General features: G+C 38.4%; 1 protein-coding gene across 3 annotated transcripts in view; it reads right to left on the bottom strand.

Annotated features, from left to right (window-relative positions):
- Positions 1-26,467, bottom strand: part of PDSS2 (decaprenyl diphosphate synthase subunit 2) — a 267,557-nt gene extending 241,090 nt beyond the window's left edge. For all 3 annotated transcript variants that reach the window (XM_060114836.1, XM_060114837.1, XM_060114835.1), the window contains exon 1: positions 25,916-26,467. In XM_060114836.1, the coding sequence (XP_059970819.1) occupies positions 25,916-26,196 (281 nt within the window). In that variant the 5' untranslated portion in view covers positions 26,197-26,467. The remainder of the gene's footprint in view (positions 1-25,915) is intronic.
- Between the last annotated feature and the right edge of the window lie 250 nt (positions 26,468-26,717).

Raw genomic sequence — 26,717 nt, 5'->3', positions numbered from 1 at the left:
CAAAAATATTTATCACAGCTTCACCTATCAGTAATAAAAATCTGAAACAACAAAAATCCAACAACAGAGTAAAGACACAATGTAAAATATGATATAATCATGGATGGAATATTATGTGGCTATTTTAAACGATGGTTATAAAAACTAAGTAGAAAAGGCTAGAGAACTGTATGTGTAAGGTGATCACGTTTAAATTAAAAATACACATATTAAAGAAGACTAGGACGGAAAATACCAAAGTGATAATCATGTTAAGCTGGTATGGTACTCTGAACAATTGTCCCCCCCACCACACCACACTCCAAAGATGTCCAGGTCCTGAATGCCTGGAACATGTGACTGCTACTTTACTTGGCAATAGGGACTCTGCAGATGTGATTAAAGATTTTGAGATGAGGAGACTGTCCTGGATTACCTGGATGGGCCCAACACAATCACAAGGGTCCTTATAAGAGGGAGTCAGAAGGGTCGAATCAGAAAAGGAGACGTGACAACAGAAGCACAGGTTGGAATGATGTGACCACAGGTCAAGGAAAATGGGCAGTCTCCAGAAGTTGGAAAAGACAAGAAATGGATTTTCCCTAGAGCCTCCAGAAGGAACTCAGCTCTGCTGACACCTTGATTTTATCCCCATGAGAGTCATTTCTGACTTCTGACCTCCAAAAAAGTTAGATAATAAACTTGTGTTGTTTTAAGCCACTTAATTTGTGGTAATTTGTTACAACAACAGGAAACTCATAGATGGTAAGATCACCCTTTCTAAACTTTCTGTAATGTTCAAATTACAGAATTCTATTGATGCATTCTAATATACAAATTTAGCTAAAATTTAAGATTCTAGATGAAAGCTTACTCTGCTGCAGTGGTTCCCAACCCTGGCTGCATATCAGTACAGACATACCTCGGAGACATTACAGGTTCAGTTCCAGACCATCAGAATAAAGTGAATATCGCAATAAAGCAAGTCACAGGAATTTTTTGGTTTCCCAGTGCAAATAAAAGTTATGTTTACACTATACTTAGTCTATTAAGTGTGCAGTAGCATTATGTCTAAAACAACAATGTACATACCTTAATTAAATAATACTGTGTTGCTAAAAAATGCTAACCATCACCTGAACCTTCAGTGAGTCAATCTTTTTGCAATAGTAATATCAAAGTTCATTGATCACAGATCACCATAACAAATATAATAATAATGAAAAAGTTTGAAATATTGCGAGAATTACCAAAATGTGACACAGAGATGCAAAGTGAGCAAATGTTACTGGAAAAATGGTGCCAACAGACTTGCAGGGTCGCCACAAACCTTCAGTTTGTTAAAAAGATGCGGTATCTGTAAAGCACAATAAAGCAAAGAACAATAAAACGAGTATGCCTATATCAAATAATCAGCTTTAAGAAAAAAAAAAAAAAAAACCAATGTCAGGCTTTCTTCCCAGTCCCAGAGATTCTGATTTAACTTTTGTTAGGCTCAAACATCAGCACTTTTTAAAAGCCCTAAACACTACTGTGCAGCCAGGGTTGAGAATCACTGCTCTAGTATATCAGTTCATGACTGACAAGTTTCCCTAACCCCAAACAGGAATGTATACCACTCTAAAACTGCATTTCTTTCAAGAATTCTGCAAATGAAAACACTCAACGACAGTTTGTCTTAAGACTGGAAGCTGTGACCTATTTTAACTGACACTGTCAAAGGAAAAGAAAAGAAAAAATAAGGTCACTCTTCTTCCTCAATGTTTTTCATTTTTTAGTTCAAAGGACTCTTTAGAGATACTGTGCTCCAAGAAGAAGGTTCTTGTTAGCTGTTACACTGAGGCCCCATATTTAAATAAGAGTAATTCATAACAAGAATTGTCCTTCCTTTGCTTTTCTTTTCTTTTTTCTTTTTTTTTTTTTTTTTTTTTGCGGCACGCGGGCCTCGCACTGACGTGGCCTCTCCCGTTGCGGAGCACAGGCTCCGGACGCGCAGGCTCAACGGCCATGGCTCACGGGCCCAGCCGCTCCGCGGCATGTGGGATCTTCCCGGACTGGGACACAAACCCGTGTCCCCTGCATCAGCAGGCGGACTCTCAACCACTGAGCCACCAGGGAAGCCCTTCCTTTGCTTTTCTATTGACAATTGACTTAGATTCCTAAAACTATGTAAGATATTTAGTCTTTGAATTTTTATGGTATGTTTTAGAAATAGTATAGACTTGCCAAGTCTGTCAAATTCCACTGATAATGTATTCTTCAAAGTCATATTTTCCCTCTATTTTCCAGGTAGCAAGCTTACTTACTAAAAAAAACAAGACAAAACACACACACTTTAGTATGTTTGTGAGCAAATGTATAGAGTTTTCAAATGTGAGATTCTCAGCTAGAAAAATCACTGACAAAGTCTTATGCATCTCTTGGTCAACTCATAGCAGCAATATCCACATGTAAGAGACATCGTTATCAACCAAGTGTGACCAAAGGTTGATCTCCATAGCAACTGTAACTCTGCCAAATGCAGCGTATAAGGCATCAGAGTTAACACCACATGCACACAAAGTGTTGGTATTATGTAGTCTGGATTGTTGCTGTAGAAACCTAAAACCAAGTCTCTTACAACCATGGATAAAATGAAAACAACAACAGAAGGGTCCTTGAGTACTCAGCCATATACTACTTTGCTTTCAAGCAGGACAATGCCATTCTAAACACCACATAGTAGTCCTGATGTCACTAAAGGAAAATCTATAAAAATAATATTTAATGATGTCATGTATCTGTTTAACATTAGGAACTACTTTGTATTCCCTAAAAGATTGTCCCTCCCACCCTGGGCTCAGATGAATGTTCAAAAGCTCACCCCAACAGAGTACTGTCACCTCCTCCTGGCCTCAGCCAGAGCCAGTTCCGCACCCTGGCAAGCTAGCGAGGTACCAAGTTTTGCTGCCGCCACCATGATAACTACAACAGATACAAACAAGCTTATTCGAAAACAATTTTGCAAAAAAAGAATAAAGCAGGAAAAATCACTCTATCTGATGTTAAGTCTTACTATACAGTCATCATAATCAAGACAAGGCAAAAGAATAGAAACATAGATCAATGGAACAGATAACCCAGAAATGGATCAATACAAATGCACCAACTGATTTTTTTTTTAATAAGATGTTGGGGGTCGGCGTTTATTAATTTATATATTTATTTTTGCTGTGTTGGGTCTTCGTTTCTGTGCGAGGGCTTTCTCTAGTTGTGGCAAGCAGGGGCCACTCTTCATCGCGGTGCACGGGCCTCTCACTATCGCGGGCTCTCTTGTTGCAGAGCACAGGCTCCAGACGCGCAGGCTCAGTAGTTGTGGCTCACGGGCCCACTTGCTCCGCGGCACGTGGGATCCTCCCAGACCAGGGCTCAAACCCGTGTCCCCTGCATTAGCAGGCAGATTCTCAACCACTGCGCCACCAGGGAAGCCCGCACCAACTGATTTTTGATAAAGGTGTAAAATCAGTTCAATGGAGAAAGGAGAGTCTTTCAAACAAATTATTCTGGAACAACTGGACATCCATAGGCAAAATCATAATAATGAACCTTGACTTAAAACTCATGCTATATACAAAAGCGGGTGCAAAAAATAAATCATGAATTTAAATGTAAAACACGAAACAACAAAGCTTTTAGAAGAAAACACAGTAGAACATTTTGGGACCCAGGGCTAGGAAAAGAGCTCTTAGATATCACATCAAAAACTTGATCCATAAAAGAAAAGAAAATCAATCACTGAAGTTCATAAAAATTGAAAACTTTTGCTTTGTGAAAGACCCCATTAACAAGATAAAAAGATAAGCCACAGACTGGAAGAAAATATTTGCAAATCACATATCCAAAGGACTTGTATCCATAGTGTATTAAGAACTCTCTGAACTCAACAGTAAGAAAACAATTTATTTGAATATGGGCAAAAAGACCTAAACAGACACTTCACCAAAAAGTTAAGATACTAAGATGGCAAGTCAGCACATGAAAAAATGCTCAAAATCATCAGTCATTAAGGAAATGCAAATTAAAACGACGATGAGACATTACTACACACCTATTAGAATAGTTAAAATAAAAAATACTGACAATACCAAATGCTGGCAAGGATGTGGAGGAACTGGAGTTCTCATACTTATATATACATTTACCACACAATCTAACAATCACACTCCTGAGCATTTATCTTCGAGAAATGAAAACTTATGTTCACATAAAAACCTATGTGTGTTCACTGCACCTTTACTTGTAATAGACAAAACTGGGGAGGGAAAAAACCCAATGGTCTTATGGTAAATGGATAAACTATGGCACACTGATAAAATGGAATACTAATCAGCAATAAAAGAGAATAAACTATTGACACACATGACAACTTAGGTGGATCACGAGAACACTATGCTGAGTGAAAATAGCCAATCTCAAAAAGTTACATATATATGATTCCATTTCAGAATTACAAACATATAGAAATGGAGATGAGATCAATGATGATGGGTGATGAAAGAGGTGAGGTTGAGAATATAAACGGGTACCACTAGGAAGTTTCTTCATGGTGATGGAACAGATGTATAACTTGACTGTGATGGTTACACAAATCTGTACATGTGATCAGTTTACAGAACACACACACAGGCACACACACAACCGAATGCATGTAAAAATTGGTAAAATCCAAATAACATCTGTAGTTAACAGTATTGTACCAATGTCAATTTCCTGGTTTTAATAATGTTCTATAAATATGCCAGATGTTACCCTTGTGAAAAGCTGGATAATGGGGACAAGGGACATCTCTATACTATTTTTGAACTTCCTGTGACTCTATTATTTCAAAACAAAAAAGTAAAAAAAACCCAAAACTTATATTCACCAAAAAGCCATGATAAAATTTAAAACTGGGGAAAAAAAATACAACATTTGAGAAAAAGTAAAACCCTTAATATACAAAGAGCTCTTATTTGTCACTAAGGAGATTAAATGCAATTAATAATGAGCAAAAGATATAGACAACTCACAAAAGAAGAAATTGGCAAATAAACATAAGACTCAATCTCACTAGTATTAAAATTTTTTCAACATAAAACAAGATATTTTTAGCACCTATCAAATTGGCAAAATTTTTCAATATCCAAGGTTGGCAAGAACAAGGAAAACAGGCACTCCTATATAATACTATGGATAGAAACTAAAATATGAAAATATTTTCAAAAAAAGATGCACATACCCTGATTCCCTAAAATTCAAATCTAGGAATTATCCCAAGGAAATAAACAAGCGTGCAATGACATACACTTAATTTCTTCATCATAGTACTATCTACAACAGTGAAAAATTTAGGGGAAAAAATGTCTAACAAAAGAGGATAATGAATTATACTATGGTATATCCATACAATGGAATATCATGTAGTTATTTTAAATTATGTTTATTTAATATTAAAAGCAATTCTCTATATACTGCTCTGAGAGAAAGGCAAGAAACAAAAATACACACATGGGACAAACTCATTTTTACAGTCTTGCAGCTATATACCAAAATATTAACAGTAGCTATCTCTGAGTGGTAAGATTATGGGTACTTTCTGAATAAACCTCTGTATTGTCTCACTTTATGTAAAAATGAGAAGATTTTTAAATCAAATAACACATACTAAAGAAGGCTCTTTCGACTACAGATTTTTATATATTATAATGCTAAAACCCTACTTGACATTTTAGTTTCACAGAAAAAAAAAACCACCCTGCCTAGTACAGCAACATCTGCTTTTTCTTTATTATTCCTCCAGGTTCCTGAAAAGATGCCCTTCATTTCTAGTCTAAAAACAAAACTTGATAAGATTTGCTTTAAAAAACAGTCCATGCAACCCAAGGAATGTTTATGCCCATTCCCCATGAAGTTGATAATCTCTACATCTCTACTTATATCTAATTGTAAATGGCAAGGAGTACAGATTTAGATATTTTTAAATAGATAGTTTATTAAAACATACTGATAAGTGTACCCTATAATAAATATAGTAAAAGAAAGATAGACAGGAAAAAGGGAAAAGTGACTACAATGACAAGAATGATAACAACATCTTCTTTAACATGAGCTTGAGAAACAGAAGCACCTTAGCTCTAAGGATAAGGAAGAAGGAAAGTTTTTCCTCTTTAGTTTGGTAATTTGTATCAAGCTCAGAATCTCTGAAAGCTTATTTGATGCTCTGTAGTTAACAAGGCTTATTATGTGTTGAAGGCTAAGGTTTCTCTACTAGAGACACATGGCTCCTTTGAGCCTGTTCTTTCCCTCAGTTAAACTGCTTCAAGTGTCTAAGCTTAAAAATGTAATATTGCTGCTTTGATAGTGAATATCTCAGATGGCATCACTTTCTCTATTCCCTTCCAGCATTTAAAAAACTTTTTGGTTTTTGTTTTATAGGCCTGAATTAATGGGACTTACAATATGCCGAAATCATCAAGAGGCTTTCCCTGGCTCATGAAGTTAAAATTCTCCCACATAGTTAACTGCTGATTTTCACTCAAAATTACCATGATACTAACCCTGCTCTTCCTGACTTCCACACTATAAACTTTGTATGTTTACATCTAGTTTCCTCAAGAACGCCCTCAGTTCTCTGAGAATAGGAAGCCCTTTTACCTCAACACACCCCTCACTGTTTTAACACATAGTAGATGGTCAATAAATATTGGTTGGCAACACAGCCATGTCTTTCAATTCCCCTCCTTAATTGATACTATTTTTTTCCCCCCCAAGCCTTAGCTATTATTTCTCCTCCATTCCCTCTGCTTACTTATAGGGACAGAAACACGAAGCAGAAGCTGAAGACAGGGACTTGGAAGGGCATTGTTTTCTCTTTGTCTCCCTGCAGAAACTTGTTTAAACATTTTAAAAGAGAATAAAACTAAATTTATACCATTGGCACATGTCTTTGAAAGTAAAACAACCATCATTTAACAAATAAGCTACCTTTATTGGAGAACAGTCTAAGGGAAAAGCTGAGGGAATAACCCTTGTGCACTAATGGATTTTAGAGGATTGCTTTCCTCTAAAAGCATATGAACTCCATCAGTCTTGGTCCCCAGTGCTCTGAAACTCTGCACTCATGACTTGTGGGAGCCTTCATGAATTCAAATATATTTTTACCAATCATGTGACTTCTATCTATCCAAGAGAATTTTTCAGTGCCAGAAAAGTGTATGATTAGGGGTCCATTCTTTTAAGAATATTTATACTGCCTAAATAACTCCAGATGTTTTGCTTTGGTTTTTGGTTAAGGGGTGGTGGCAGGAGGGCAGGAATCAAAATGAAGACCCTCCCAATTAGAAATGTTTGCCATTCCATCCTAAATGAGCTCTTTCTTATATTTCTGCTTGGAAGTCCCAGAATTTAAACTTATGACACTCATGTGTAATGCCAAAATATGAGGATTTAGATAGGATTGTTACTTTAAAAAAATGGTTTGTGGATAGCTTACATCTAAATTATTTTTACAAATCACAATCATATGAAGCAGAGATTGCTTCCTGCATTTGTAATTAATTTGCCAACAGTATGAAGCACTCTTTAGAGTCAGCTGTTTTTGATAGAGGAGCAAATTATGGAATGACAAACCATATTTTTTGAGAATTTGTGCACCTGCTGATTAGAATTTGTTCTCAAATTCTATCTAAACCTACAATGTCTTAAAGCTAATATATTTTCATACTATATATTAAGTATAGTCAAAACTGTCTGAAACATTCTGAACATCACTAGACTCATAAGGAATTTAATTTTGCTTTCTGTCTTCAAGAAGGTATATGCCAATCCCATGGAAGACTGCAAAATAAAAGGATGCAACAGCATCTCGTGGTAATCCATTCCTAAAAAATGTTATATCTAGGAAAAAGTTTCCCTACCCAACTGTAATCAATTCTGCTATAATTTAAGTGCATTTTTCTCCCTTCTCTGTCTTCAGGAAGAGTTGATCACTATCTTCAACTATGATGTTCTAGGCTATGAAGAATAATATGTAAGATAAACACCATGATCTAATTAAAGTAATGAGTAAGGCAAAGGTCAGGAAAAGGCCTCTGGTTAGGGAAGGTTTTGCTTTATTCAATTCATTCTGTGAGTTGAATTGAAGGCTTTCTATGTGTCAAGTATATGCCAGGCAATATGAATATACAGACAAAATCATCTCTTTCGAAAAGTTCACAGTCTTAGAAATACTTATACCTAAATCAGAGGTCCAAAATAAAGGATCCACAGAAGCCAATTAATCCATGAAATGGCCAGCTGTAACTGAAGCATCTCAAATGGTGAACTGGAGAACACAGGGCCAATCTTTTTTTTTTCTCCAGCTTTATTGTGGAATAATTGACAAATATAACTGTATACATTTAAAGCGTACAACACATGCCCAGTCTAACGCAGCCACCACTTGACACGAGCAGATTAAGACCATGGAGAATGCAAGCTCAATAGCATCACAGCTTCCAATTTTTTGAAGAGAATGAAAGTTAGAGGAATGAGCAAAATATTTAACCTGGAGAAAGTCAGGGAATGCTTAGCAAAAGAGCTAACACTTGAGTCCTGAAGGTGAAGCAATGCTTACCAGGTATGAACATAGATGATTTATCTCCTACGGCCACAGCTTCGGGTGGAAAGCGGGGAGTGGCAGAAGTGACTAGAGAAGAAGGAAGGGATGTTTTGCCATGCACAGGCCAAACTGTATCCTACAGAACATGGGAAGCTACTGAAGAGTCTGTGACTCCACATCGTAGAAGGGTACAATTTATCAATCTGTAGTAAGCTTTACCAAAATGCTATCCAGTGAGAGGTCAAGATTTATAGGCAATATAAAGAACCAGGCACCTTGCTCATAATCCATAAAGCTAGAGTGGGCATCACCAAACCTAAATACTTGTCTTAGGCCTCCAACTACTGTGATGTCTAAGTGCCCATATGGTTCCAGTAGCAGCAATGACTGCTTAAACAGCAGCCAATTTACCCATGGAAAAGAGTATACCAAACCCAAAAAGAAAGTTTTGTGAGATCTGCCATCCCCAGATGTTTCCCCTTTACTCTTGGCAAGGGTTTAAAAAAAAAAAAAAAAAAAGATAATACCTTAGTCATTGCTAAAATGACCTAAAGTTAGCAAAACATCTTGACATATATTATCCTCTCCCATCTAAGAGATCCTCAGCTCCCTATTTTCTACTTTGGGTTTATAACACACCCACAGCAACCAACTGTATTCATATTTTGAACTCCTTTCTTTATACTAAACCACTTTGAATTCAAGAGTACTAAAATCTAATTCAGGGCCACAGGTTAACCAGCACCCCTTTCTTCATCCTCCTAACCCATTTTAGTCATCGTCCTAACCCATTGGCCAATCCTATTTTACCTGCAATTCACTAATGAAAATATAATCAACTATAACCCAAAATTAATATGCATTTTGCTTCAGAAGGATGTTTGTTTTTACCAGGGACGTTTCCTATTCTCCACTTAGAAACAGGGAAAGAAAACTACGTTGTCCTCTAGGCCTTTCATTCAAGCCTCACAACAGGATAGGTATTATTATTCCACAAGATAGCTATTATTATTCTCATTTTCAATGATGAGAAAACTGAAGCTCTGAGTAGTCAACTTGTCCAACAACAGCTGGTAAATGACATAAACCAGGTATGAACAGGTCAATCTGCTTCCAATACTATGTTCTTTCCACTATACTACACGGCTTCAACTGCTGTTTCTAATAATAACAGGCATGATACTCCACTTCCACCTTATATTTGTACAGTGCGGTATACCTTTCAAATCATTTTCATCTGTAATATTTCTCTGGGTTCCTAAAACTATCCCTCAAGCAAACTTAGGCAAAGGAAAACAACAACAACAAACATAACCTCAGATCACAGAGAAAGGATTATTGGGCACAAACAATAGCTAATAACAGCAGCTATGTTTACTGAGCACTTGAGCTAAACATTTTACAGTGTTGTCTCATGTAATTCTCATTACAATCCTGTGAAACAAGAATAATAACAATCTCATCTCTTTTACAGATGAAGTAACAAGGCTCAAAAAATTCTGTAGTTCACACAGCCAGGAAACAGCAGTGTTGGGATTCAAGTTCGGGTACTGGTTCGCTCACAAGCCCATGTTCTTCTCTACAACCTCAGCCAGCACTGCCTCCCTCCCTCGCGATGCTCCTCACAGAATGTTATGCTTTCACTGTAATTAAGTTAAACTAAAATTAGTTGGAATTCCAAGTTAAAATCTTTATGCATTCTCCAACCCACTATTAAATAAAAGTGGTAGAAGCAGCAAACAGGTGGCAGGATAATATCGACCCGGAATTCAAAAGAAATTCTTCACTGGAAAACCGACATGTAGATAATCAGAAACTCAGTATAGTTTGGAGGGAAATCAAACCATCAAGCTCCCAGGACTGCCCTCTTATGGGGCAAGAAACATTACCCTGACCATTTAACAAATGAACATATTATTCTAACATACATTCAGTGTCAAGAAATTATTTTTTTAACATATCCTATGCAATAGTTAAAGTTATCAAGGATGGAAAAGATCCATTCCAGTTTTTTTTTCTAAGTTGCCCAGGTACATCCATGAGTATTTTTTTTTTTTTTTTTTTTTTTTTTTGCGGTATGCGGGCCTCTCACTGTTGTGGCCTCTCCCGTTGCGGAGCACAGGCTCCGGACGCGCAGGCTCAGCGGCCATGGCTCACGGGCCCAGCCGCTCCGCGGCATATGGGATCCTCCCAGACCGGGGCACGAACCCGTATCCCCTGCATCGGCAGGCGGACTCTCAACCACTTGCGCCACCAGGGAGGCCCCATGAGTATTTTTAAAGTTAGGTTAAAATACTGGGGCCAGAAAAAAAAAAAAAAAAATACTGGGGCCAGGACCACTAGCCTCTAGATGTTCATTTCTGGGGCTCTTTTCTATGTACTCATAAAATTATACCAGGCACACTTTATTGTCATATAGTCATGCTTGTTTTTAATCATGGGTATTATGGAATAAAAAGTACATGAAAAAATAAATAATATTTAAAAATAATAGAACTACATAAAAATGCTTTTAAATAAAAGCTTTGTATTAGTCCTGTGAAACTGACACTCCTTTAAATACACAGTAACATAAAAGAAATAGCCTAAAGTTAGAAAGAAATGTTGATGAAGATTTGTGAAACCATTTTTATTGAGGATAAAATAAATTTCATTTATTTGGTGATATTTAAGATACAGAAAGCACCTATCACAAAGCCCTGTAATTCACCAGGGATCAAATCCATGTTTTTTAGGACAATAAACTGGAACAGTGAAAAACTAAGAGAGTATTAAAATTTCAATTAAGACATTGGCAGTGAAAAAAGAAAAGTGAAATTATGCATACTGAAAATTAAGAGAAAAAGCTTTAAGAGAAGTTTGGAGATACAATATGATATTGTTGGGAAATAGATTTTTTTCTTGAGAAACAAAAATTTGTACAAACACAAAGTAGACACTGGCAGTAAGGTGGGAAGAAAAGTAAGTGACTAAAACCATTATGTATGCACAAACTTGGAAACCTCAGGGAAAATTCAGCAACTCTTGAATTTTCTCTCTCAGTACCTCTCATTCACTTCCAACACTATCTAATAAATAAATAGCACAACTCCAATGATCAGAGTATCCCTGGAGAATAATAAACCATGCAGGTATTATTATTTTAAAATATTAACATCACCAATTTGGAATAATACAACTAGAAACTTCCAGAACATTTTTGAAGATACTCTTCCATTTTACCTTCAATTTTTCAAATTTGGCTTTTTAAAAAAACAAGTTGAATTTTTACTCAAATACTCCTTTCTTAATAAGAACACATTTTAGTAGTCTAGTGGTTGCACATGGGCTTTATTTTCCTTTAAAAGAATTTCAATGACCTACTCTACCCTTCTTCCACCTGGTAATTTGTACTCCAGCACAGAGGAGAAAGCCAAGATATAAGTGACAACCTAGGACATAGTACATTGACTCTTGAGCAACACAGGTTTGAACTGCACTTATATGCAGTTCCACTTATATGCAGATCTTTTTTTCAATAGTAAATACTTCAGTACTACACAATAGTTGGCTGGTTGAATCAGCAGATGCAGAACCACAGATATGAAAGAACCACATACTATATACAGAAAGGGACTACAAATTATCTGTGGTTTTTCAGCTGTGGGGAGGGTGGGCACTCCTAACCCCTACATTGTTCAAGGATCAACTGCTTTTCAAAAAGTCATCTTCCAGGCTTCCCTGGTAGCACAGTGATTGAGGGTCCGCCTGCCGATGCAGGGGACAAGGGTGCGTGCCCCGGTCCAGGAAGATCCCACATGCCGTGGAGGGGCTGGGCCCGTTAGCCATGGCCGCTGAGCCTGCGCGTCCAGAGCCTGTGCTCCGCAACAGGAGAGGCCACAGCAGTGAGAGGCCCGCGTACCGAAAAAAAAAAAAAGTCATCTTCCTTTCTATGGAGTCCACTTATTAACAGTGTTTTAAGTTCAGAGAAGAAAGAGGAATTCTATTCTACATAGGCACATAAGAAATATTTAAACTATAAATCACCACCTATCCCAAACAAACCAAAGGAATCTCATTAATGTCCCACAAAAACTGTCTTAGGAAGGGAGGAGTATTTCCCCATCCCAAGCCCCCTACAAGCAAAGACACACCAATGCAGAGAGAGATCATTTCTTAAGTGATTCGCAGGCATTTATAAGGTGGCATATTGAAGAAGACCAACGTACCTTCTGTTCCAGCAGGGCCTTTATTTATGGAGGAGTTGTGAATGTGACAAGTGCAAGAACCATATCTGTTTTTTTTTTTTTTTTTTTTGCGGTATGCGGGCCTCTCACTGTTGTGGCCTCTCCCGTTGCGGAGCACAGGCTCCGGATGCGCAGGCCCAGCGGCCATGGCTCACAGGCCCAGCCGCTCCGCGGCATATGGGATCCTCCCAGACCGGGGCACGAACCCGTATCCCCTGCATCGGCAGGCGGACTCTTAACCACTGCGCCACCAGGGAGGCCCCACCATATCTGTTTTATTCATCCACTAGCTCGCACACTACCCTGCATAGGCATTCAAGAAATATGTCTGAGTAAAATGCCATCCAAGGATAGCAAGAGAAAAAAAGAATACAACTGATGTAAACTCTTTATTTCCTTAAACTATAGACAGATATATTGAGAATTATCTACATTTAGTATAAGAATCTTAATGTATAAGGAGGCAACCCTGCCAATGCAGAGACTGAATACTATGGAAGGTCATTAAGAATCAAGTGCTGATCAGTCCAGATACAGAACCAAGACAATGAAAGTGATGGTCTGGACAAGACTAGAAGTGAGACAATTCCCACCTGGTGGGACTTTCTTAGTTCATTGCGTTACAAAGTTGGAAGGTAGATATTAGAGCTACAAAATATCAGTTTATTACATATGTGATCACGCTTATTTTATATGTGAATAATATATATGTATTTTATATGTTTGTTTTACATGTAACCATATTCTGGAGTATGGATTATCACTCTCAATGTAGCCTTTTGTTTATTTTTTACTTTGGAACTCAGTGCTTTGTATTTACAGAAGAAAAATAATAAAGGAAAAGTCTGAAGCTAAAAAAAAAAAAAAAGCCCTGTAATTATTAAACACTATAAAAGAATATGCTCATGCAAATTACCAATGCTTGAAAAATTCAAAACACTACTGCTAAGTTTTTAGAATATGATATAATATTCACTAGAAGTATCTCTAGCCTCATAATTGTGGAAACAAAACCAATGCAGTTTGCTAAAAAAAAATCTCTGGAGCAAATGAAATAAACTTCCAAGGAGATTCCAAGAGAATGGTAATTTTTAAAGCTATTTTAAAATATTTGTTAAAATGAAGTTTCAGTGCACAAAAATAGAAAAAAATGAAAGGCTTTGAGAAGACTGGTGAGTCACAGGAAGAAAAGCAAATCCAGCTGCACTCCATTAACTAAAGATTTGTATCTAGAACTTTAGATAAGTATTAAATCAGAAACAACTATCTGAATGGTTAACATCTAGTACCCATTTTTAAAACCTACTCCAGGGTAGCTATTCTTGGGAAAACATTCATTAAACTCTTAAAACCACAAACACAGATAAATAAATTTTGGTAACTAAAGAACATCCAAGGTGTGTAAAACACGTACACACACACAAGAAGATTCTGAATCCTATAGAATAAAGAAGGAACAATTATAGAATACAATATTGATGAAAAGCATTTGGCAATACAGCAATAATGAGCAATATGAGAAGAGAGACGTGGATGTCTGAATCCTAATTCATTACAATCTAACCACAAATAATTAAGTATTATAGCACTTAAGAACCTACAACCAACTTATCTTTATTAACTGGGCCCAGAATTAAGAACACAGAATAGTCAGTATTCCTCAACCTTGAGTAACATTTGGAATATTTTTAAAGGGTAAAAATTCAGTCATCCAGTATTGCCTTAAATGATTTTTATTAAAATGTTATTTAAATATGTATTAATATAAAAATTATAAACACTGTATGGTTATGGTTCTTAAACAACTAAAATAAATAAAATTACAAATTGAATACAAAACTTATTCAAAGTGGCATTAATTTATGATGACAGGTGATGGTACTTGATTTAAACTAAATTGCAATTCCCAGTATGAAAATAGTTCTGACCTTCTGGGACGGTTCTTTGGAATAAGGGAATCCCATGGTAAAGATGCTATTCTCTCACCACTATTCTCTATTCAAACTATATGAAACTTTTATTCATTTAACACACTGCTTTTACCAGGTCTCCTGACTGGGCCCACAAGATTCTCTCTTAGCTCTTGACACAAGAAAAAGATTGGTGAGGAGCATCGTTACTCCATCGTTACTCCATCGTTACCACAATCGTTACTAATCACTTTAGTGGCTTCTAGAAAGGGCTAAAGATTTGGGTGGGAGGGACTACAAATGAAATGGACTCCCTGAACCCAAAAAGCAATGCGAGGAGCCCAGGGGAGGCTGGGTCTAGGTGGTAGCAGTTAACTGCCAGAAGCAAAGTGGGCATGGTGACTCTCACAGGCAGCAAGGTAGATATTGGGAATATTAGGTAATCTCAGGCTTCGTTGTGATAGGCAGAAATCCCTGTCTATATTTAATTGGTCAGATTCAAGAATTCAAATCAATAGCCAGCCCACTAAGATGTTTTGATTTGAATAACCAAAACCAAACAACTCCAGGTCTAGTGAACAGAGACCTCTCTGAGACGCTACAGTGGAGAGTCTTGGCCTCTCACTCAAATCTAAGACCCACAGTTCTTGAATGAAGAGGAGGCCAAATCCCTCTGGAAGATTTTTTTCCCGAATGCATCTCCGGCCATTACCCAGGTAATGATGAGTTGGCAAAAGGAAAATACCCAATCCTCTTGAGGATTATTACCTACTAGCTCTGAGCTAACGTTAATTAGTAGGAATTAAGAATTCCACTGGTCCCATTACTAAGGCAAAACTTTTCTGGGTAAAGTTCTGGGCACTTCTCTAGAGTGCCCAGCTGTTCAACAAGTTCTTTCCACATTGTCCAGTCAGACTTGCACGTCTCCCAGCTCTGGGAGAACTCTGACAGTTGTACATCTTATAGCGCCCAAGCATCCTATGTGTGTGCTGCTTAGTTTTCAATAACAGACTCAAGCGGGCACCTTAGATTTCTGGAGCCTTTCTGTGCATGCTCTCTCCTCTTCTGCACTCTGTCCCACAATTTCCAGCTGCCTCAGCCTCCCCCAGATCTGATCCGTCTCTTCAACTCGGCAGTGCCAGCACCCTCTGCTCGAGTTCCCCCTCTCTGTGCTGCTATTTGGAAAGTACCTCTCAGCAGAAAGTCAGTGATCACAGCTCTCATCTCATTTGTTTTCTCACTCACAGGGATCACAATCCTGTGCTCCCTGTACTCTAAGCAGAATATAGTTGTTTCATATATATTGTATCCAGTTTTCTACTTGTTTACAGCATATTATTCTAGCTTAGCAGAAGCAGACATTTCCAATCTATCCTTTTTGCCTCGTCTATCCCTTGTTCAGCATACCCCAAACTACTACTTCCCTACACTTTGCTAGGCAACTCCTTGTGGCTTATCTTTCCCTGCCTTGGTCATTTCCTTCCCATCCAACATGACCCAACTCTTATGTCACCTTAACTTTGGAAGTCTTCAATTTTCTCTAGAGAGAGATTTTTTTCCTCTTTCTCTGCCTCTACAGCATATTGTTCACACATACTACAGCATTTATCTCAATATCCTCTATTTGCATGTCTCCCCACTAAAATGACTTTCTAATAATAACGGTAACTGCTAACATGTGACTACTTTCTATGTTCCAGGTACTCTTCTAAGTACTTTACCTATATTTGCCCATTTACTCTTCATAAAACCCTAAGATATAGGTACTATTATTATCCTCATTTTACAGATGAGGAAACTAAGGCACAGAGAGGTAAAGTAAATTGCCTGAGATCCCATACCTTGGCAGTGGTAGAGTCAGGATATGCATCTAAACAGTCTGATTCCAGAGCTCATGCTCACTGTACTCCCTCTCACGAATTCCTCAAGGGCAGCAACTATGTCTTATTCTTATTTGTATATTCATGCCCAGAGCACCTCAAATATTTGTGGAATGAATTAAAATTTATAATGTTCTCCAAGTCTTCCAAGAAAAAGTCCTTCATAAGTAATGTAGGCTTTCAGTACAGTAATTACAGAACTGAATCTAGAAAGGGTCTTTCATAAACATGGGAGAGACTAAAATTAAATTTCTAATAATAAATTCAAAGAGCTCTAAAGAAGTTTACCATGCAGAAAAAGACTAATAAGGTTTTTTAGGTAGCTAAGTAACTAGTGAACTCAGTCAGGAACAAAAAGTCTCTACCCAGGAATCAATACCCTCTAAGAGAGAGACTAAATGTCATAATTTGTCTCCAATAAATGCATACCAAATTGATCCCATCTATCTAAATCTGAAATAGAGATCACAGTTTTTCCAAGGCAAAAGTAAAAAGACAGAATATTTAAACAAAAACGTAATCCTAAGAGCCAAATCTGTCAAGAGTAATCGATGAACACAAAGCCACATTGCTCAATGGAATTAGCTATGTTAAACAACAAGAACTTAACCAATTCTATATGAAAAAAAGTATTGTTACTATCTTTGAAACAAGTGTCCTCCATATGTTTATTAAAAGCTCTTAAGTTCTTGACAGTAGATAGTATATGCAGTGAATTTATAAAAGCTAGAAGTACTTTAAAATAATACTGATTTATAGAAATTTAAGTGACTAAAACTAAAAATACATATTTTGCACAAATGGATAATTACATTTAATTAGCAAGATAGTAATGGCCTATAGGGTTCAAGCTGTACTGGGAGAAAGTGGGGACTGATGCACTGTCACTACCTTCAACCTCTCCCACACTACCCATCCACATCACATACCCGGACTTCGACATCATTCTACATATAATACCACTGTCTAGCTTGGACAGGTCCACAATCCCTCATCCAAAGTCCTTGAAACCAAACGTCTTTCAGAATTTGAATTTTTTCGATTTTAGGAAGGTGCAATTCACCCAGCACTCCAGAAAAATCTGGGGCAGCACCCTGTAATCAAACACATTAATATTTCTGTAGCAAAATGCAAGAATATTCACATTAAGTGGGATAAAGAAGACTATAAATGATCTCACATCAGATCAGGTCAGATTTATGAGTCTAAGAAAACATTTTTTCTGAGCTTTCAGGATTTTTTTTTTTTTTTTTTCTTTTTGCGGTATGTGGGCCTCTCACTGTTGTGGCCTCTCCCGTTGCGGAGCACAGGCTCCGGATGCGCAGGCCCAGCGGCCATGGCTCACGGGTCCAGCCGCTCCGCAGCATATGGGATCCTCCCAGACCGGGGCACGAACCCGTATCCCCTGCATCGGCAGGCGGACTCTCAACCACTGCGCCACCAGGGAGGCCCAGGATTTTTAAACAGTAGGAAAAGGATGATAGATTTGAACTATCAATACATATTGCATTCAACCTGCTCATTCCCTGCCTGAGAAGTGACAATAGCTCCCTTAGCTGCTATGTTCAGTTACAACACTAATTTCTACTAGTCCAGAACTGGCAACACTTTTGGAAATCATTTAGTCAAACTTTCTACTTCACTGCTTAGGAAACTAAAGCCCAGAGATGGAATAACTTGCCTAAGGTCACACTGTTACCTACTGACAGAGATGAAGCTAGAACATACAAGCCTCCTGTCTCCTAGGCTTACTTACTGTTTGTTCATTCATCCATCCATCCATCCATTCATTCTCTCTCTTTTCAAAGTGATTTCTTTTAGCTTTTCAAAATAATGAAATAATTACAGACTGACAGAAAGATGCAAAAATAGTACAGTCTTCCCTAGGTATCCACAGGGGCATTGGTTATAGGACCCCCTAAGGATACCAAAATTTGTGTTGCTCAAGTCCCTTTTATAAAAGGGTGTAGTATCTGCATATAACCTATGTGCATCCTCCAGTATACTATTTTTTTTGGCTGCGTTGGGTCTTCGTTGCTGCATATGGGCTTTCTCTAGTTGCGGTGAGTGGGGGCTACTCTTTGCTGCGGTGCGCGGGCTTCTCATTGCGGTGGCCTCTCTTGTTGCGGAGCACGAGCTCTAGGCACGCAGGCTTCAGCAGTTGTGGCTCACGGGCTCTAGAGCGCAGGCTCAGTAGTTGTGGCGCACAGGTTTAGTTGCTCCGCAGCACGTGGGATCTTCCCAGACCAGGGCTCGAACCCATGTCCCCTGCATTGGCGGGCGGATTCTTAACCACTGTGCCACGAGGGAAGCCCCCTCCAGTATACTTTAAATCATCTCTAGATGACTTATAATACCTAACACAATGTAAATATCATGTAAATAGTAGTAAATACAATGTAGATGTTATATATAAGTAGTTGCCTGGCTCAGCAAATTCAAGTTTTGCTTTTGGGGAATTTTTTCCCCCCAAATATTCTCAATCCATGGTTGGCTGAATCCACAGACACAGAACTCGTGGTTAAGGACTGACTGTATAAAAAGTCCTTATGTATCTTTCATCCAGCTTCCCCCAATATATAGCTGTAGTACAATATCAAAACCTAAAAGTTAACATTGGTATATTACTGTTAACAAAACTACAGACCTTATTCCATTTTCAGCACTTTTCAAAACCCTGCATTCGTTTGTGTGTAGGTATATACTGTTCTACACAACTTTATACCATGTATTGATTCATGTACCTACCATCGCAATCACGATACTAAACTGTTCCATCACAATATACTCCTTTGTATTTACACTCCTCCCTGTTCCCCACACTGTTTATGACTTAGTAGCCACTAATCTGTTCTCCATCTCTATAGTTTTGTCATTTTGAAAATGTCGTATAAATGGAATCATACTTTTGAAATTGACTTTTTCCTTAGTTGTGGTAAAATACACATAAAATTTACCATCTTAGCTATTTTTAAGTATACAGTTCGGTAGTGTTAAGTATATTCACATTAATAGTTCATTTCTTTTCATTGTTGAGTAGTATTCCATTGTATGGTTGTACCAGTTTGTTCAACCACTCACCTTTGAATGACATATGGGTTGTTTCCAGTTTTTGGCTGTTACAAATAAGGTTGCTACAAGCATTCACGATAGGTTTTGATATGAGTTATTATTTCTCTGGGATAAATGCTCACAAGTGTGATAGCTGAGTTGTATGTTAAGTGTATGTTTAATTTTATAAAAAATTGCCATGCTGTATTCCAGAGTGGCTGTACCATTTTTACATTCCCATCAGCAATGTATGAGAAATCTAGTTTCTCACCAGGACTTCATATTGTATTTTTTATTTTAGCCATTCTAATAGGTTTGTAGTGGTATCTCATCATGGTTTTAACTTACAATTTTCTAATAGCTAATAATGTTGAACAACTTTTCATATGCTTACTTGCCATCTTTATAGGCTCTTTTTGCCCACTTCCTAATTGTATTGTTCGTTCTCTTACCACTGAGTTTAGGGAGTTCTTTACATATTCTGGATACAAGTCCTTCTTGAGATAGTGATTTGCAAATGTTTTCTTCCGATGGCTAATCTTTTCATCCTATTACAAGGTCTTTTTGCAGAGCAAAGTTTTCAATTTTGATGAAGTCCAATTATTATATTTTTTCTTTAATGAACTGCATTTTTGGTTTCATGTCTAAGAGCTGTTTACCTAGTCCTAGGTCCCAAAAATGTTCTCCTATGTTTTCTTAAGTTTTATAGTTTTACATTTCACATTTAATTCCATTTTACATAGGCCTTTTTTTTTAATATGGTGTGAGGTTTGGGTCAAGGTTCATTTTCTTGCCTATACTGTCCAATTGTTCCAGCACCATTTGTTGAAAAGACTGTTCTCCCTCCATTGAATTGCTTTTGCACCTTTGTCAAAAATCAATTGGGTATATTTGTGTTGATCTATTTCTGAGTTCTCTATTCTGTTCCCTCAATCTGTTTATTCCTCTGCCAATACCACACTGTCTTGATCAATTAAGCTATATATATTAGGCTTAACATAAGGTAGAATGACTCCTCCCACTTTCTTCTTTGTTTTTTTTCAATATTGTTTTAGCTATTCTAGTTCCATTCATGCCGTTCATTTTACTTTACTGAACTGCTTATTCTTGCTTTTAAGGTCCTCCCTATGCCTAGTGGAGGTATGACAGCCTGAGAAAGAAGAAAAAGGAATCAAGAAGAAAAAAAATTGTAATATAGTACCACCACTCTAAAACACTACCCATGTAATTTCTATCCATCTATCCCAATCACATCCCAGTTTCTTCATGAAAGGTTCTCTACTATTCCAGCCACTTTAGTTTTTAAATTTTTGTTACTGAGGTATAGTTAATGTACAATTGTGTATATTTCAGGTGTACAACATAGTAAATCACAATTTTTAAAGGTTATACCCCATTCACAGTTATTATAAAATATTGGCTATATTCCCTGTTATGCAACATATTTTTGTAGCTTACTTATTTTACACTTAGTAGTTTGTACCTCTTAATCCCCTACTCCTATCTTGCCCCTCCCCCCTTCCCTCTCCTTACTAGTAGCCACCAGATTGTTCTCTGTGCCTGTGAATTTGTTTCTTTTTTGTTATATTCACTAGATTGTTTTATATTTTATTCCACATATAAGTAATATCATACAGGATTTACCTTTCGCCAGGCCACTTCAGTATCTCTAAATGTAATAGCTAATATATCTCTACTACTCATTAGTAACAAGTCATTTACCTCCTTTTGATATTTGTAAATATATTTGTGTCCAACACAATGTCTATTCTCAAAGCACATGGTCCATGTTTTAGAATTCTTTATATTCCTCCATAAGCTTTAATAAACATTGAATTAAGGATTATTTATCTAATTGAAACTTACAACTAGAGAAACTAGAACATCTAGAACAAGAGTAAAAAATTAGCTAATTGCTACATTGTTCCTAGTAATAAGATCATTATCTCACTAAATCTCAAGATTTTAAATTTAATCTCATTTCTCAATTAAATTTTATAAAAGTATAGTTCTAGGCTTTTTTCCTTTTTCTTTTTTTTTTTTTTTTTGCGGTATGTGGGCCTCTCACTGTTGTGGCCTCTCCCGTTGTGGAGCACAGGCTCTGGACGCGCAGGCTCAGCGGCCATGGCTCACGGGCCCAGCCGCTCCGCGGCACGCGGGATCTTCCCGGACCGGGGCACGAACCCGTGTCCCCTGCATCGGCAGGCGGACTCCCAACCACTGCGCCACCAGGGAAGCCCCTCCTTTTTCTTGATGAGATAACTTAGGCAAAGAAAGAGAAGGTAGTGAATACTGAATTATGGTGATTTCCTTTTTTTTCTCCTCCTGTTTGCCAAAAATGTCACTATACATCTAAATTTTAGGGCCATAAGATATGATTCACCCCTAATATATCAATACCATGTATATCTACCCAAAAAGTAAAATGACCCAAGGGATTAGAATATTGATTTAAGTAAATAATGTAAACTGTAAAATGGAACTAGTAAAAGAATTTACCGAAGCCAATTTCCTATGGTCCTAACTATATTAACTCTATGGGGTATTTGTGTCCTTTGGATAGCGTACTGAGAGGTTCTCTCTCTTAATTATCAATGCTTTGCTCACAAGATTTCAACAAAGTAAGGTGCAGTATGTGAAACAATATAGCTGCTTAATCCATGTTTTTAGCTATAATTTACAATAACCACAATCTGCCTACCCTATGGATCAGATGCCTGCTTCTCTGCTAAAACAGATATAGGCACGACCCTCTCCCCAAAAGTTTTTTGTTCATTAGCTGCCTGTGAGTTTAGACTGTTTAAATAATTTAAATAAATGTAATAAAACTATATGCAGATTAGCTCCTCCTTTTCTTACAAAATAATCTATATATGTTATTACAACTTTGCTGAAACTTACTATTTTGTTCCTCTTCAATTCTTTCACCGTAATATGGGACTAGGCAGGCACGGTAGGCTACATACAGTTAGGGAAGTTTCAGAGCCATCAGTCTTACAAGCTTTCATCGAGTGTGTCTCTGGTGCCCTCAGAAGGAATCTTCTCTAAGACCCCAACTTATGGTCTGACATTTAAGTAGATGAACTGCAATTCTCAGAATACATACATTAATAAGGCTCTTTCTAGTTCTCCCCTTTTCACTTCAACACTTTATTACAGAGACTACAATATGCATCTGCACAATGTAATATACAGTCCAGGAGGACTGGAGCCAGGAACCCCCACGGATATCAAAATCCAAGGATGCTCAAGTCCCTCATATAAAATGGCATAGTATTTGCATATAACCCAAGGCACATCCTCCCCTATACTTTAAATCATCTCTAGACTACCTACAATACCTAATATAATGTAAATTCTATGTAAATAGTTGTAAATACAATGTTAATGCTATAAAAATAGTTGCCGGTGCACAGCAAATTCAAGTTTTGTTTTTTGGAACTTTCTGAAATTTTTCTTCCCCTGCATATTTTCGATTCACACTTGGTTCAATCTGTGGTTGTGGAACCTATGGATCTGGAGGGCTGGCTCTACTCCTACAACCTCCACTGCTAAAACTATCATTCCCATCACATACAGAAAAACCCACTATTTGATTAGCAAAAATTAAGACACTTCATGGTTCGTGTGTTGTGAGAACACAGTGTAACCTGAACTCAGACACTGCTAGTGAGAATGTACACTGGTACAACCACTTCGGAAAACAATTTACTATCTCCTAAAGCTGAACACATGTGCACACACGCCTTTATTCTCTCAAGACAAGTACACCAGGAGATGCATGCTGCATATTCACAGCAGCACTTTTCATAGCACCAAAAACTGCAAACAACCCAAATGCTGATCGAAAGAAGACTGTGGTATATTTACACAGTAGGATTTTACACACCAGTGAAAAACTAATGAAGTATAGTTAAACATAACAGGGATAAATGTCAGAAACAATGTCGAATGTAAAAGCAAGTCATAAAGGACTGCATGCAATAAACTAGTATATTTATAAATTTCAAAAACGAGCAAAATTAAACACATTACTATTTAAGGAAACACTCGTGTAATTTTAGAAGGAAAAATAAACACAAAACTCAGTATAGTGGGGATCAGGGAGATGGACCAGTGAAGAGAGAAGGTTCAATAGGATTGATAAAGTTACACTTCTTCAATTGGATGGTAAGCTCATTCGTTTCATTATTAAGCTTTAAAATATATACGTATGTGTGTTTTGAGTGTGTATCATCTAGAATCTCTGGAGAACTAACATTCCAGCTTCGGGACAAGTTTAGCCTACTCATAAAATGACATTCCTGATAACTGGGAATGATGCCAAGAAATAAAATCACTCTACTATTGCTATTTGGTAACTAGTAACAAAGAAATATCAAGTGTCTCATAAAAAATTAAAGCAAGAGGATGGGCAAGGGAAGTGAGGGTGGCTATAAAAGAGCAACGTGAGGGATCCTTGTAGTGACGGAAACGTTCTGCATCTTGACTGTATCACTGTCAATATCCTGCTTGGGGGGAGAAACTGCATAAAGGGTACATTGGCTCTCTCTGCATTATTTCTTCCAACTGCATGTGAATATCCAATTATTTCAAAAGTTTTTTTTGTTTTTTTTTTGTTTTTTTGTTTTTTTGTGGTACGCAGGCCTCTCACTGCCGTGGCCTCTCCCGTTGCGGAGCACAGGCTCCGGACACGCAGGCTCAGCGGCCGTGGCTCACGGGCCCAGCCGCTCCGTGGCATGTGGGATCCTCCCGGACCGGGGCACGAACCCGTGTCCCCTGCATCGGCAGGCGGACTCTCAACCACTGTGCCACCAGGGAAGACCTCAAAAGTGGTTTTTTTTAAAGAAAACATTTTTTAAAAAGATAATTTTTGTCCAGGATTTCTCTATCTTGGTACTACTGACATGTTGGTGCACCTAATTCTTCATTGTAGGGGGCCGTCCTGGGCATTGTAGGGTGTTTAGCAACATCTCTGGCCTCTACCTACTAAACACCAGTAGCATGCCCCAGTTGTGACATCTCCATACACTGCCAAATGTTCCCTAGTGGGCAGACTGCGCCATTTGAGAACCAATGCTCCAGTCATAAAAGTGAAGAACTGTGGAAATATTCTCAATTGAAGGAGACTAAAGAGACATGACAACTAAACTAATACCTCATTTTAGGCTGGATCCTGTACTAAAGATGAAAGAATGCTATAAAAAAAATTATTGGGTCAATTAACAAAAGTGGACTATCAGTAGTAGATTAAATAAAAGTACTGTACCAATATTAAAAGTAAGTTGATTAATGTAGTTATGTAAAGACTATCCCTGTGCTTACGAAATGAAGTACCTGGGGGTAAAGGACCATGACATATGCAATGTACTCCAAAATGATTCAGGAAAAATATATCTGTGTGTGTGTATGTATTTTGTTTACATATACATGTGAATAGTATACATATATATGTATACCATAGGTGAATATGATTATAAAGTATGTTCTTTGTGGGCTTCCCTGGTGGCGCAGTGGGTGAGACTCCGCCTGCCACTGCAGGGGACACGGGTTCGTGCCCCGGTTAGGGAGGATCCCACAACAGTGAGAGGCCCGCGTACTGCAAAAAAAAAAAAAAGTATGTTCTTTGTATTATTTTTATTCTTGCAAATTTTCAGTATGTTTGAAATTATTTAATAAAAAGGTGGAGTTTAAAAAAATGGAACCCAAAGTTGTGGTCCTTAAAGTCCTAATGGCAGATTTCACAGTAGTAGTTCAGCATAAGTGATAAAAATCCCGAGGGGAAAATGACTACTGACTAAATAAATTCCTACTTCAAGCCTGAGACAAACGTTGCAAGTAACTAACTTTCGGCCTATCTCCCCCTCCCCATTCTTTCTAGAGGTGACCTCTCGAATAACGCGGAACCGAAAATAAACCTATCCCACTTTTAAAAGACCATTTCTAGGAAGTGACTCAAACCCACATCCCTACTCGATTTCTCCACAAATCACTGTGACAACTTCACCTTCAGTAGTTAAGAAGCAAAAACGCGAAAAGCGCACGTGTTCTCAGTCTTCCTCCGCAAACAGAGTTAGTAAGTTAAGGTGAGTAGAGAAGACACAACATCGAATGCCTAGGATGGCTGAGGAAAGGAAGAGGTAAAAAGGAATAAGCAGGCAGTCAGTCTCAGAGAGAGAGGAAAGGGTGTATAGGCCAGGAAAAAGGACCCGAGTGGGTGCGAGTGTGTCAGGGCGAGAGGGAGTAGCTCACCTGGCTGTGGTAAGCAGAGGGTGCTGAGTCCCCACCAGCTTCCGCACCTGCATAGCGATGTTGCTGAGCTCGTCGCTCAGCAGGCAGCGGAGGCTCATGAAGGACGTGGGGTAGCCCACGATCTTCTCCGCCTCTGACACCACTTGGTTCCAGTGGGCCGGGGACCTGGAGGACTGGCCACGCCAGGAGACCACCGAGGAGATGGTGTCGAGGGCGCCACGCCGGGGCCCCGAGGCCCCGAGATAACAGGGCAAGCGCAAAAGCAGCTGCCGAAGGCTCATAGTTTGAGTCTGGGGGTGTCAGGGACTTGAGGGTGTCCGGAGGTGGCGCGGGAAACAAGCTAGAAGCAGATGAGGAACTTGCGGGAACTAGAAGGAAGCAGCGATTCTTGACCCTCAGACGAGGGTGGGTTTCTGGAGCCGTGACCAGAAGCGAACTTTAACTGCAGCTTTCTGCAGCCTGGGTTAGACAGACAACAGCCTCGAGTCAGCGCTGCCCACCGCCATCTAGGGTAGCAGCCACAGCACTGCCTAAGTGGGGAACGCCATATTGTGAGCGTCAAACACGGCTTGCCGTAAAGACGGAGGCGGGCTGTTCTGCGGCAAAGAGTTTTTTCCTACTTTACGGCGCAGCCGTGAACGACCCGAAGGGGCGGGGCTTTGGAGGTGAACCCCGGAAGGCGAGGTAGGATGAAAACATCAGCTCCTCCCACTTTCTCGTCCCGGCCTGCGAGGACAGAGGGTGACAGAGATTGGGGTGTGGGCTCCGAGTGGTGCCCCAGCCCCTTGAATCTGGGACGAGT

This window comes from Mesoplodon densirostris, chromosome 12 (genome assembly GCF_025265405.1).
Source record: "Mesoplodon densirostris isolate mMesDen1 chromosome 12, mMesDen1 primary haplotype, whole genome shotgun sequence".
Lineage (NCBI taxonomy): Eukaryota > Metazoa > Chordata > Mammalia > Artiodactyla > Ziphiidae > Mesoplodon > Mesoplodon densirostris.
This window is presented reverse-complemented; position numbering and strand designations above follow the sequence as displayed.